General features: G+C 42.2%; 1 protein-coding gene and 1 long non-coding RNA gene across 4 annotated transcripts in view; one reads left to right on the top strand and one right to left on the bottom strand.

Moving 5' to 3' along the window:
- TSC22D2 (TSC22 domain family member 2) overlaps positions 1 to 5851 on the bottom strand; it is a 30639-nt gene extending 24788 nt beyond the window's left edge. For both annotated transcript variants that reach the window (XM_062582975.1, XM_062582976.1), the window contains exon 1: positions 3807 to 5851. In XM_062582975.1, the coding sequence (XP_062438959.1) occupies positions 3807 to 5797 (1991 nt within the window). In that variant the 5' untranslated portion in view covers positions 5798 to 5851. The remainder of the gene's footprint in view (positions 1 to 3806) is intronic.
- Positions 5852 to 6605: 754 nt separating this feature from the next.
- LOC134144104 (uncharacterized) overlaps positions 6606 to 14307 on the top strand; it is a 32536-nt gene continuing 24834 nt past the window's right edge. Inside the window, exons 1-2 of one of the 2 annotated variants that reach the window (XR_009959279.1) lie at positions 6606 to 6837; positions 14117 to 14209. This is a non-coding gene — a long non-coding RNA (uncharacterized LOC134144104). Of the gene's footprint in view, positions 6838 to 13488; positions 13596 to 14116; positions 14210 to 14307 lie in introns of those variants that run through there. The other variant, XR_009959278.1, reaches the window with a different exon arrangement.

Below are 14307 nucleotides of genomic sequence, written 5' to 3'. Positions count from 1 at the left end.
CTAACAGGACAGGAAATTAAAGGTTATGGGCAATATCTCTGGTAAATAATCCTGATATCTGTATCAAGCTGTAGCCTTATACCTCCAAATACAGCTATTTTAGATGTAAGCTAATCTAAAATAATGGACTGCGAGGCTCCTGTCCCCCTGCTCTACACAAGATGGGAACAGACGAACTTTTAATGTTAGAAGTCTCCAGCTCATACTCACTGCAGTTCTCATTGTTTTCAAAGAATTCCCATCCTAAACTATCTTACCTTTAAAGCAGTTCCCTTCAAATCCAAAGTAGTAAATGATTTACTAAAAAATCCAGGATATTTAGAGCTATATATTATTCCTTGACTATTTTAAAAAGAGAATACTCTACAAGTTTGTCAAATCTCAATTATGCTTAAGTGTTTAAATATAATGGGCAGTGCCAGAAGATATGTAAATACCTGCTTAAAAATTGGCCTCTCCTTCCTAGGTATATTTTGAATATTATATATTAAGATTAAAAAAAGACAAGGCCTTCCACAAGCTTTTAGCCCTTATGATTACAAAGTATACCCTCTAAACAGAAGCAAGTGTTAACTTCCTGAACCTGCAAGCAGCCTGAGACAGTGACTCATGACATGTGAGCTCCCTTTGTGCCTTATTAGTTTTATCAGTGTCAACTCTCAGCCTATTAATGACACTTGAAAGTCTCCATTAACTATTTCACCACTAATTTCAGTAGGTTAAGCAGCTGGGAATAAGCCCATTTAAACAGCTGTAAAGTACTAAAAAGCAGGAAGAATAGAAGACAAGCAAAAAGGGTTAAAAAAAATAAAATAAAGCCTTCTCAGAATAATAGCAAATAAAGTGGTAATTCTGCATATAACAAGATGCTAGGTTATCTTTTTCTCCCTGAAATCAGTGGCAGTCAGGCTACAAATCAGAGAGCTAAGAAGCACAAACAGATCTACTGAAAGCATATATCCTACTGCCTACATAAAGCAAGCTTTTATTGGTTACCAGTATCACTACTAAAACAAGCTATTCCAAGGTTAGTTCTTTATTAAGCCAGGCAGAATCATTTACACAATAGTCCATGCCAGTGTAAAGAAGTCACGTAAATCCTGAAAGTTTTATGTTTGAAATTGTTCTGAGAAGTGATATACCCATTCCAACCTACTAACTCTTCAAAATAATCTCAGAATATAGTTCAGAATAAGACTCATACGGAGTCCAACAACAACAAGCAGCAATATTCAGAATACTCTTCCTCTTTAGGTCCACTGAGCCTAGCTTTCTTTGCTTAGTTGAAATAACTGGCCTACTTAGGACTGAGCTAGCTCAGTTAAAGACACACTGTCAGCTACAAGTCTTCCAATTAAAGGCGGAATCAACTCTAAGAATCACGCCTCTACTACAAATTTTTCTGAAAAGGAAGCATAGGTAGAAAGGAAGTTAACATTTTTCTTAGCTTGTATAAAACATTCCTCTAACCTTTTAAAGTGTGTTATAGGAACAGTAAGACTATGTACTGGTGTGAAAGAGAAAGCAAAGCTTGGCTTTATTTCTAGTAACTTAGTTTTCTGTAGAAAAGTAGTAACTATTTATGGGAATCATATGGATTTTGCAGTCCTTAGGTCCAGTAGTTAGGATGATCCAAGGTGGGAGGAAGACAGTAAGTTGGCGTGTGCATATAATGCCCGTACACACCTACCTGCAAAACCAGGGCCTTCATTTCTCAAGTAGGTACTACTACTCAACACCTGACCAGTATACTGAAAGTGATATAGTCTGGGCTTATCCTTCAAAGGACAAGGAAAAAACTCTTACCATGCCATATAGCTCCTTGCTTAGTGTACCACTGCAACAAATGACTGTTTTTATTACCCAGTGCAGGAGCAGACAACTGAGAAGATAACCACAAGTTAGTTTCTCTGAATATCCTAATGTGGCAAGTAAAAATAACACCTTGCATTCAGAGTCCACCTCTACTTTTTAATTCATGGTTCTCACAGCCAAGTTTCTGAAAAACTGTTTTTGGGAACAAATAACGTGAGAATAATGTTGCCAAGTGTCTCAAGTTCATAGACAGTGTTTTTACACATTGTGATAGTACTTCTATCCAGGGCAGACTATCAAGAACTGTCTTCACTAGTGTGTAGCACAAAGTTAGCAGCTTGCAGTTTTGAGTAAGTGGGACAAGTTTTTCATTGTTGTTACATAAACTTAGTGATTCATTTGTCACAGATGATCATATCTGTTGCTACAATTTATAGAATTATTAAGTATTACAAGCTATGCAAAAGGAATGTATGTCTTCAAAATGACTTAAAAATAAATGTTTCCCAATAACTATATCAAGCTATTAAAAAAGTCACCATTTTGAAATCAAGCCTTATTTGCACTAAGAAGGGTTTGCCAGCTGGGTCAGCAATCTTAAGGTAGGTACAACTGCAGGAGTATTTTTAACAGTATAACTTTCTTCCACATTCTTTACTGCTCTATTTTTAAATCAGAACTAGCAGAACAGTCTATAACACAGCTTTTGTTTACACAAAGGTACAAGCAGAGTTACTATCTCAAACACAATGCCAGTCAAAGCCTCAGAGTGAGTACAAGGCCTACATTATTGCAGTTAAAAACAAAGTCTTTAAGGACAAGCAGAGCTACCTTCTCCATCCACTGCACCCTAACCCCCACATACGCAGCAAGTTTACTGAAAGGCATTCTGAGTAACCCAAACTTATTTTAAAGGCTGGTATTCTTCCACGGTGAGAGAAGGAAGATAGGGTAATTCAGCAAGTTGGACCTTTTAATAATAGTGTTATTTGTATTAATAAAAATAGGAATAAGTATAACCCACATGCATTTTGTTCCTCAAACTGCAGTAATCTCAAAAATGAACATTAATGTTTGATCATTGAATTAATGTTACTACTTTCCTTGAAATCTTCTCTTAAAGAAAAGAATTAAGAACAGTTTTAGTCATCGTGCCATCCTTCAGAGCAGGCCGATAGGTCTGAAAAAAACACGTTCCCTCTCTCAGACCATTTGATTAGTCTGCCTCTACTAAAACCACTATTAAAACTAACAGTTACGTATTATCTTTCTATAAAGGAGACTCATTTTGAGGTTGTATTTTCCACTGTCTACATATTTTCCCCAAGAAAAAGCAGTATGATGTTACTCAATTCAACGGGTTATCTGCAGTTTTCATTATATTAGCCCATACAAATTCATATCCAAGCTGCAGCTATTTCCCTTACTGACTGGTATTTCCACGTGCAAGTCTGACGGTAGGAAGAAAAAAAAAAAAAAAAAACAGCGTTAAAAACCTTTAACTTTTCTGAGACACTTCAGCCAACAGTCCTGAGGCAGCACTATTAAAAAAAAAAAAAAGAAAAAAAAAAAAAAGAAAAAAAAACAAAGCATTAACACTGCAGTCTACCAGTGCTGAATAATCCATTTTAACTTTTTTTTCCAGAGAAAAGGATTTCCTCAGAAACTGAGCAATTATGTAGATGCACAGACAGTTTTCAGTCAGTTTGGATGCGGAAGAGGCTACGTTACTTACAGCTTTCTGAATACTTTCTGCCCTGTTTTGAGAGGGAAAAAATTATCACACTCACAGACTGAAAAGAAACAGTACTGTTCACTGCTTGCCTACACTCTCTGTATGTTCTATAATCTTAAAAACACACATACAGACAAAACCCACACTGATACTTTGGTAGGAGACATTTTAAACATGAGCTGCTAAAAAACATCTGACAATAACCTAAAGCTTATTTGTTTGTTCTTTTAAAAACATAGTTTGAAATAGTTCATACCTGTCTTCATCACCATCAACAGGAATAGATATGCCAAAGACAGAGCTGGCAAGACTGTTCATAGGAGTACTTGCAGGTAACTGCAGAGGATTTGTTACAGTGTCTGGAACAGGAGGCTTCACAAGAGGCTTACTTTCAGCTATAACAGGAAGTGGCGGCTGAGGTAGGGGTTCTGATTTTCTTCTAGTATCGTCGATCTGGCCTACTAAGGATTGAGCTGGAGTCTGAAATTGTCCAAGGTTCGATTGTGGCAGATTTGTAGGTACATTAGGTGTGCCTTGTATTAAGGAGTGCCCGACATGCTGTTGTTGGACAACACTGGAACTTCTACTCACAGAAGTGTGGCTAGTCAGTTGTGACTGCACTAGAGTAACAGGAACGTTTGGCATAGTAACAGAAGTGGTAGACACGCTAGGCACACTTGTACCGGGCACAACTGCAGGCACATTCTGAACTCCAGAAACCATGGTATGGGGAGCACTGGGCATCCCAGACACTTGACTGCTACCACCTATTTGATGCTGAGTCACAGGTTTCTGTTGCACAACGCCTGTATGTCCAATGCCTTGCTGCACCACACCTCCAGGCTGTGGAACAGCAGCCTGGCTAGATTGCATCTGGCCACTCTGCATTACTCCTGATCCCTGTCCCACTACTTCACCAGCTTGTGCTGACACCCCCATCATTGGTGCTCCCACAGGTGAGGGATTCTGGCCAGTCACCTGTCCCACAGAGAGGCTGGAAGCCACAGTACTTGGAATAGAGCCTGTGGTAGCTTGTTGAATAGCTCCTTGAGACTGCATAATTGTCATGTGTTGCATGTATTCAGTCTGACCAGAAGGTTGCGTCGGCAGTAGATGCACTGGTGGAATTTGGGACTGAGAATAAGCAAATTGTTGAGGCTGAGTCACTGGTATGTTTGCTTGCTGCACCTGCTGCTGTGCCACAGGAAGGCTTGGCTGGCCCATCGTTACACTTGGGGGTACCATGCCTTTCCCATTGGGTCCAGCCTGTACAACACTCTGTGCATTTACCTGTGCCTGTGATTGCTGCGGCACCATCATTTGCTGATTTGCTACTGGAGTCCCAGAAAACACAGGCTGAGCAGTACTTTGAGGCATGGCCCCACCTATGGGTTGTTGTGGCTGTTGTTGTTGTCCAATGACAAAATTAGGTTGCTGTAGAGAGGGCTGGTTCATTTTCTCTGTCTGGAGCAGCTGTGACACAGCAGTAAGGGAACTGTCAGCTATAGAATCCGGGCCATGTGCCGATGCTGGCACAGCTGAGACGACGATAGAACCTCCTGTGGCACCAAGGCCACTGTCCCTCTCTTGAGCAGCCTGCTCAAAGGTGCTGCTGTGCCTAATGCAATCTCCAGTCCTGCCCAGGACACCTCCACCATCTGAGTCCCGGTCATAATACTCCATACACGTCCATCGTCCCCGCCTGTAGGGCTCTCCTGTACCATGGTCCAGCTTGATCACCCTGAAGCGTGAGCTGCATGCAGCAGCCACCGTCTGAGACATGGTCCCAGGAACAGCAGATGTAGAAGCTCCTGTGGAGGGCATGGCAGCCTGAGCACCGCTGCCACCTGCCATGGCAGTGCCAGAGGGAGCAGCCGCTGGGGGCACGGCAGAGCTCTTGGGCACAGCCCCCCCATTGGGGCCCAGGACCGGCAGTGCCGCAGCCACCCCACCAGCAGCTGCAGCCAGCTGCCCATCCAGAAGGAGGTTCGGAGAGACACTGCCAGGCGTTTCAGCCTCGCCCACATTGTTGAGAGTCTCCTCGGAGGAGCTCCGCTCACAGACGTCCTCAGGGCCGTAGTCGGTGGCTCGGGATACGTCGAAGATCTCAGAAGACACATCCTCCGTGCGGGACTCGTCAGGATCGTCCAGGCTCTCAGTGTCCTCGGTGATGCTGCTGGCCACCTGGGCCGTGGTCACGCTGGTGATCTGGAAGCAGCTCTTCTTCTTGGCCGGCATCTTGGACATGGTTCCCGCACGGGGAGGGGCCGCGCCGGCCGGGCGGAGGCGCGCACGGCGCCGGCCGGGGGCGGCGCGGGCTGTCACGGCGCACGGGCCGGGCCCCCGGCGCCGCCGCACATCCTCCGGCTTCCTGCTGGGCTCGGCCCCGCGCTGGGCCGCGCGGGGGGCGGCGGCGCTCCTCCTCTTCCTCCCGGGCCGGGCCGCGGCCTCCTCCCCGCCGCGGCTCCCGCCCCGAGCCCCGGGCGAGGCGGCCGCCGCCTCCCCGCCCTGTCTGCGCGCTCTACCTGGAGACCAGCGCCAGGCGCATCCTGCTCGGAACCAGCCCGCGGCCGGCGGGCGCGCGGCCCCGGGGGCGGGGGCCCGGCGCGGGCGGCGGCGGCGAGCGCGGCCCTGGCGCGGGCGCGGCCGGCGGCGGCGGCGGCGCTGCGCGGCGCGGCGCGGCGCGGCCGGCGCCAGAAACGCGGGCTCCGACTGCAGCTCCGCTCGCCCAAGATGGGGCTCAAATGCTGCGCCGGGGCATTCTGGGAAGGCGCCCGCCCCGCCCCCCGACGCCGCGGCGTGCTGGCGTCACCGCCCGCCGCCGCCGCCGCCGGCGGATTCGTCCCCGTCGCCGCCGGGGGCGGGGCCGCGGCGCGGCGCGGCGCGGGGCGCGCGCGAACCGTTTGGAACGCGGCGGCGCGCCCGCCCCGTCGGCGCGGCGTGGCGGGGCGCGCGGGGCTGCCGTTGGCGGCGCGTGCGCAGTGTGCGGCCGCCGCGCCTCCGCCCCCGGCCCCGCTGCGCAGCGGCGCTTCGCGCGCTGCCGCCGCCTCAGGGCGCCGGGGCGTCGCGTGAGGAGCGGGGGCGCCGCGGCGGGAGGCGGCTGCCAGCACGTCCCGCGTCGCCGCCCTCACCCGCGCTGCTGAGCCGTGCTGCAGGCCTCAGATTCGTTAAAATCGAGCCCAGAAAATGGTCTTTTTTGAGCAAAGACGGCGAGCTGCGGAGCGAGCTGGGCAGCTGTTCCGATACAGCGACATGTCCCGTAGGGAGTGCTGATGACAAAAGCGTCTGTAAGTGTGCGGCAGATGCAAGCACGTGAACGGCGTTGCCTGCTAGCTGTTAACAGAGCTGAGGGCTTCATTTTGCAGTGCAAGAATCTGAGAGCTATTTGCATAGGAAAGTTACTGGAGAATAAGAATTTAAAGTAGAATAGCCATTTTTCAGAATGATGCCGTGTCTGGAAAGTCTTACTACAGAAATACCCCTTCTTTCATCTTTCTGTAGTAAGAATTTCTGCAGTAAAACCGTTCAAGAAAAGCTGTTTGAAGATTTAGAGTCGAGGCGTGGGCCCTGTCCATGCATTTATCAGCCATGCGTTTATTAAGCTTAACGCTAGTTAAGCTGTTAGAACCCCTGCTGAAGGGCAATTGCCCCAACACTAGAGGAGGCCATATCAGAAACTCACTCCTCTTACTAGAATCCTCTGAGTATTTTCTAGCTTAAATTTATTCATGGGCAGATTCTACTCTTGGTTTTACAATCAAAACATCAACCCATTTCTAGTTATTTCACTTAAAACAAGGCATTTCGCCTGATCTCTCACAGCTATACTCTGCATGATTTTCAGTTTGAATTAATCTTTCTTAAAGACAGTGAGCAGAACTCTAAACAAAAGTGCCAATGAGGTTTTGCTGCGATCAATAGCATTTTTTCCCCTGTGTCTGTCTCCAGCGTTTCCCCCTATATCCTCATTTCCTTTTTTTTTCACATCTACATCACACTGATGGTTGATATGCATATGGTAAGGAGCCTTCCTTTGTTGTGAAAACTTGTCGTCATTCTGAAATGTAAGTGATTTTAAATTAAATCCCATTTCCTCAGCCCCTGTTCTTCCTGGTCTTCCTGTGTGATACTGTGATCCTACATCAAATGCCTGTGCCTTGCACCTCTATCAATCACACACTCCTAGTTTTCATATAAGGACACAAAGTATTTTAAAGATCGCCCCTAAAATATAGAAGATCTCCATCACCAGCTTCCCTTCAGTTCAAAGTTCCCATTAAATGAAACCCTCAGATTCCAAGATCTGATTTATTTTGCAATTTTGCATGCCAACCCATCTTTTCTGCATCTGTCTTCAGTAATGTGTCCCAATATGATGTCATACCAAATACTTCTTTAACTTCTGCAGCGTTCAAGCCTACCACATTAACAGTGTAGAAAATCATTCATGTTAGAAAAGAGTTTTGACTTAATCTTGCCTGAGCTACCTTGGTAAATTTATCTATTAAAATCAGGCATGCAGGTAACATGAATCTTTGCTAAATCTCCTTTCTCCTTTTTTATTTTTTTAATCTGAGGTTCTTATCAGCTGTGCTAGCCCCAGTTCTTGAAAACTAATGCCAGAGACATTCAGGTAAGTGTCTATTCACATTACTAATTTTGTCCATTGATCACATTTTTCAAACCTTTCACATAGCCAACATCCTTGAATTTTTTCTTGATCTTCATTATCTTGTCACACCTTCTTGTTCCTTCTTAAGGAGGAAAGGATTCTGCTGATGATCATCCGAGTCTCTATTTCTCTGAGCACTGCCATCATTTTCAGCAGATGATATAATTCAGTGGGAATCTGGCAGCGTGATTTGGCCAAATACAAAAGATAACCTGTGGATTTTTATCCATTAGCCTCAGGTCACTATCCCTCAATGGGTGTTCTGGCAAGTGATAAACATTCACTTTTTGCAGGCACCCTATATGCCAAGAGTTGTTTTCTTTGTCTTCTGCCTGTTTCTTTGTTTTACACTACCATGAGAATCATTCTCCGTTCTTTTTGTCTTTGTTTGCTCATTCCTTACTATTCCCTGTCCTCAAACTCTTCAAAGTCTGCCTGCTACAGTTTCTCCATTCTGCTTACTCTAGGATATGCTGAGCTGTCTGTGCAGCATTCTTTTTCCTCTCCTCTATCATTGTTTTGAATTCCCATCTGAACTCCATTTCTAATTCTTGGATCTCCTCCTTATCTATAGGAGTTTGTTCTCCTGATAAGAGTTCTATCAGGCAATGCTTCCTGAAGTAGCTTTTGCCATGTATCCACTGGAGAATAAAATATATTCTTTATCTTTTGTTTGCTACTATCTGTTTTGCTTCCTTTAGCCCTCTGAGCAAGTCTGCTGCCACGTTTTTAGAACTCCTATTTTCTGTCCATCACTGACTTTGAAGAGGGAAGAAAGACAATTCCCTGAACTCCTCACAACCAAATTCCCCCCAAATTGTATTTTTTTTATTTTATTAATTTTACATTTTAAATATACAGTAACAAAGTAATTCTGAAGAGTCTTACTGACCAACTGTTGGATTTGTGTGGTGTTTTATAGCAGTAACACATGAAACTCCAAAAGTCTTCCTCAAGAAGTGGCATTCTGAAAATATGCATGCAGGCCTTTAAATCAAAGGCAGAAGTTATTCTGCTGGACCTACTTGTAATCAAAATGATTAGAGGGAGGAGGCTGATACATAATTAGCAGGATAAAGTTTATTTTCATCATGGAGGATGGAGGTGTATATATTTATACCATATAGAGTAACACTTTTCAACAGTAAATATTAAACAGGTTACTAGTAAACTAAGCTTTAAGAAGATGTTTTCCTGATAATGCAAGAATTCAAAGTGGAAAGTTATTTTCCTCTCATTTTTATGCAACTACTGTATTACTTTTTAGTGTATGAAAATATCCAATTGTAGAATAGCCTTCTGATTTAGGTAAGCCTGAAATTTAAAATAGCAAAGATGCTATTTTAGAATCCATTAATTTGTAACTGTTGTTCAGAATAAATTAACACATTATAAAATTCTAAATCCCAGATTGAAATAGTCAATTAATAAACACTATTCATGAACTGTGTTTATATGAATATTTTTAATGCAACCTAAAATATAACGAGCAACTTCGAAGCAAACTCTTGCTCTTAAATAGTCATCAACCAGGGTTGTTTCACTGACATTTAGTTTGGCCTAGTAAAGGAAAAAGAGAAGTTAATAGAAGGTAAAAATAGGCAAAGGAACAAGAATGAACAAGATAAACTGATTCATTAACAAAACAGAGAGGTTTCTGAAAAGTCAAGTATAAAAATGGCTACAGCCCGTGGCCTGACTGGCCACAATATACACAAATAATCCACACAATGGCCTTGGTAGCATTATACCGATAATATTCTTTGCAAGGTTCAGTTAAGGCTAAACAATATGCTAGTATGTTAGGCACAAACATACTGATATTTTTATTATGTGTCAAGCATATGTATTTTTTTTTTGTCTATAAGGAAAACATCTGACACTGTTATTTAAAAGAAATTTCCATATTACTCCTCTTGGAGTTTCTATGTGTCAAAGGTACGCATTTCAAATGATTTGTGTGTGTGTGTGCCTGTGCGTATGTTCATGTTTTACGCGGAATCTGGCAAGGACAGATAAAGCAAGCAGAGGTGAGGGCAGCAGACTCCTTTTCAATGCTGCTATTTGATGTGACATAATTTTTTTGTAATTCTTTCATACTCTCTGCATCTCCTTTTACTACTGCAGGTTTTGACAAAGAGGATCCTTTGACAGAGTTTCAGTAGCAATGAGAACTGTTATGGCTGTATGCATTTGCAGTTCTACTGTTTGGGAAGTGCAGGAGAATTTTCATATTTGGGGATTTAAGGATCAGACAGCTGTCGTGGAATAGATATATTTTTCACAAAATTTCTCAGCCTCAGGATGCTGAGAGTGATGACAGAAGACAAAAAAAGAGAAGCTCCTTTATAGAGCATAAGTTATAAAGACTCAAACATGGGCCATATATGTGCAACCAGTGAAGATGTTACTAAAATTTTCTGTTTATTTGCTTATATGATTTTAAATGGCAAAAGATGGTCCTTCCCACTGATCATTTATGAAATCTGTATATACAATGATAAAAGTTGTACATTAAAAAAATTAAAACACTTCCAGAATTTGCAGACATATACTCACCTCTGCCCAGATAGATATGTATGTGGTGATTGTAAAGATGTGTATTTATAGGTGTACATGTAAATTTGTATTTGTAAAGATCTCTAATGATAGTACAATAAATACAATATTTTTAAAAGAAAGCTATAGAAATTATCAAAGGGGGTCAGACTATTTATTGATACATACCATTCTAACTCCTTAGCTTTTAGTAATTTTAGGTGATCATTATTGAAGATTACTGTGGAAAAGCATTGTGATCTTATGTATAGGGTGTTGAACCAGGAGTCAGGAATCTAACTTAAATACAGTTTTCATGAAAATCAGTAGGAAAAATTCAGAGGACCAGTTTTTAACCTCAGTTTTACACCTAGCTTGGTATTTACTTGCAATGTGGTACACTGCACTGTGCTGTGTAGTGTGAATAATTTGTACAAGTTTCCCTCTTCGTGTCTTTTTCCTCTCCCACTTAGAACCATAGAATCAGTAAGGTTGGAAGGGACCTCTGGAGATCATCTAGTCCAACCTCCCTGCTCAGCAGGGTCACCTAGAGCATGTTAGACAGGGTTGCATCCAGGCGGGCCTTGAAGATCTCCAGAGAAGGAGACTCCACCACCTCCCTGGGCAACGTGTTCCAGTGCTGTGTCACTCCCACAGGGAAGAAATTCCCCCTCACGGTCAGGCAGAGCTTCCTGTGCTTCAATTTCTGCCCATTGCTTCTTGTTGTGTCACACGGGGCAACTGAAAAGAGTTTGTCCTTGTCCCCCTGACACCCTCCCTTCAGGTACTTGTACACATTGATAAGATCTCCCCTCAGTCTGCTCTTCCCCGGGCTAAACAGGCCCAGCTCTCGCAGCCGTTCCTTATTAACCCATCTGATCTGCAAAGACAGAGAAGTATTCATCAGGACTTTGCCTATCTTTTACTGTGTTGAGCACTGAGACCTAAATTTTGGTCAGGCTATGTGATACTGTCATACAAATAGTGACATGCTGACACGGTAATGGAAACATGATAAACAATTCATTTAACATGAGATTTTTCAGCTTCGATCAGTATATTAGGAATTACTAAGGGTCAGACCTCCATATATGTGAATTTAAGTGAACTAGTTTGGTAATTTAAGACTGCCATCCCTTTCAGATGAGACTATCAAGATGCTGAGTTAACAGCTTAAATTTTAAAACAAACAGGAGTATCAATAATTCCTTACTTTCACTGTAAACTATATGTTTCCCAATTTTATTAGTAGTGATGCTCAAAAGTAAGACATTCATCCAAATTCCTTTTGCTTTTAAAACTCATCTGAGTTACCACAAACAGCCTCAAGCCAAGATGAGATGCAATGATAATTTGAATATCAAGTTGTTCTGAATTTCAAGATGCAAGACATTGACTGCAAGACCTGGAAGATGAATTCCAGGTTACAGACTGCTGAAGGGAAGAAGGGCATAGAAAAGGGCAAATGGGTGAGCTGAACGTGTAAGTAGGATTTTTGCATTTATAAAAGCCACTAGCTATCAGGAGGACCAGACAGTAGTATCTACAGTATTTAGCTTCAGGCTCTTCTTAAAGTCTCATGTGACAAAAAGCATGAGACTTTCCTTTTTCTTGACCCTAACAAAATTGGGGTTTTTTGGCTTTACAGCCTTCTTCAATACAGAAAATAATAGGCATTAAATACAATAATTCCCTGACTATGAAAAAAGGATTATGATCAAACCCTGCAAACAATAGATGGAAACAGTTACATAGATGGAAACATAGACTTAAATGCAAATGAAAATGTGTAAATGCTATGAAGTCTCATCAGATGTTAGCCTGATCCTGATTCCTCTTAAGTCAATGGCAGGACTTGTTAAATGCAATGGGAGCTGTGTTTTACTTAAATAGACATGTAAAAATCTACCATGAACAACTGTACAGATAAATGGACGTCTTTAGCATAATATGCTCTTTTTCATGATAGTACGTGTTTACTTTTTCCATAGTCTCTTGGGCTGCACCTGATCGTGCTGTTTGGTTGGGAGCAATCTGGGGAAAGACTTTTTTTCTCTTCAGCCTACTATGTCAGGAAGCATTGTGCACTCCTAAGGCATTATATAAATAATTCAGGCAAATTACACCACAATATGGAACAGTTTTCTAAAGAGTGCTGTTTCACTAGAGGAGTCTGAGGTTGTCTGTTAATAGGGCTGGTTATTTTCAATTACTTCTGGGATATATAAGCCCCTGTGTGGTTTTCATCTGTTTGATTTCGCTGTTCTCATTTACATAGTTGTTCTCAACCCTGGTCTCTGGTTCATTTTGAATCATCTGTGGGTTTGAGGCAGGGAAGTCTACATACAGAAGAGAAATATAAGTCAAATCTAAGCAGTAAATCCAGTTTGGAATTGCAATATATTCCTGATGCTGAAAAAAAATATTTTGAAGTGATTATAAGGCAACTACCATGTGATGGCACTAACAAGGAATCATTGCTGCAGGAACAGCACATTTAGGGAAGGCAATATCTAATAATTCCTGTAATGGCGTATTCTTGGTTTCATTGAAATTGAGGACAAAATTCTATCCTTCAGGTTCTTTGTTAAGAAGCAACTATTAAATACATAACAGCTGGCTAAAAGAGCAATTATTTCAGCACATCTCTGTCCTATACAACAAGCTCAAAGTCTAGAAGTAAAATAAAATTGTTCTGTCCTACCACAGTTTTATGAAAGAGGGTCATGGTATAACATCCATTCAATACCTTGAGATGAATATCCCCATCACTACAGGCAACCAATACTTTAAGAGCTGTAACTTCAAAATCTGGGAAGTTGTTCTTACAACCAGGTGAGACTATTCATTTTATCTTTTGTTCTTTATTATGTGAACTGATAGCTGCTTGTCAGTTACTGATAACTGTTATCAGTATGTGAAGACTGATTTTGATTGTAATGCATGAAGCAGACTTGGCCCATAATTTAAAAGCCAGGAAATAAATCAGATTTCTCTGTCTTTACTTTCTCAGGTTGTGCGTGGAATAGTTTATAAGCCATGGATATTTAGTTAATGCAGTGGAATGCCATGAAATTTAAAGACATAAAATTTCTTCAATTGGATGTATAAATAGCTTAAGCATTTTCAGCATTCCAGTCTTATGATCGAGTGGAATCCAGATCAGGTTTCATTTAACATCGTTAAAAGAGCAATGTGAACTATTTCAGATATCTTACATGGAGTTTGGCAGCATATTCATTCACACAGTTGAAACTGATACTGAGTAAACACATACTGAAACTAATATCAATAGTGGAGAAATCCAAATTTCTCTGATGAACTTTGTATAACTTTTACATCTTTCTGTTTGGCAGTGATGTGTATTTTGATGGAACATCTCAATGAATCATTACTGGATTTCCTGGAATCTGGATTGCTTATTATCCTGAACAATTCTTCTTCGAGTAGTAAGTAATCAGTTTACTTTGTGTATCAACAATTATTGAGGTTTTTACAAGCTATATAATTTATCTCTCAGAGTTTAGAAGCAAAGATAAAAGCCAAG

Source organism: Rhea pennata, chromosome 9, assembly GCF_028389875.1.
Source record: "Rhea pennata isolate bPtePen1 chromosome 9, bPtePen1.pri, whole genome shotgun sequence".
Classification (NCBI taxonomy): Eukaryota; Metazoa; Chordata; class Aves; order Rheiformes; family Rheidae; genus Rhea; species Rhea pennata.
Note: the sequence above shows the minus strand (reverse complement) of the source record. Positions and strands in the feature narration are given on the sequence as shown.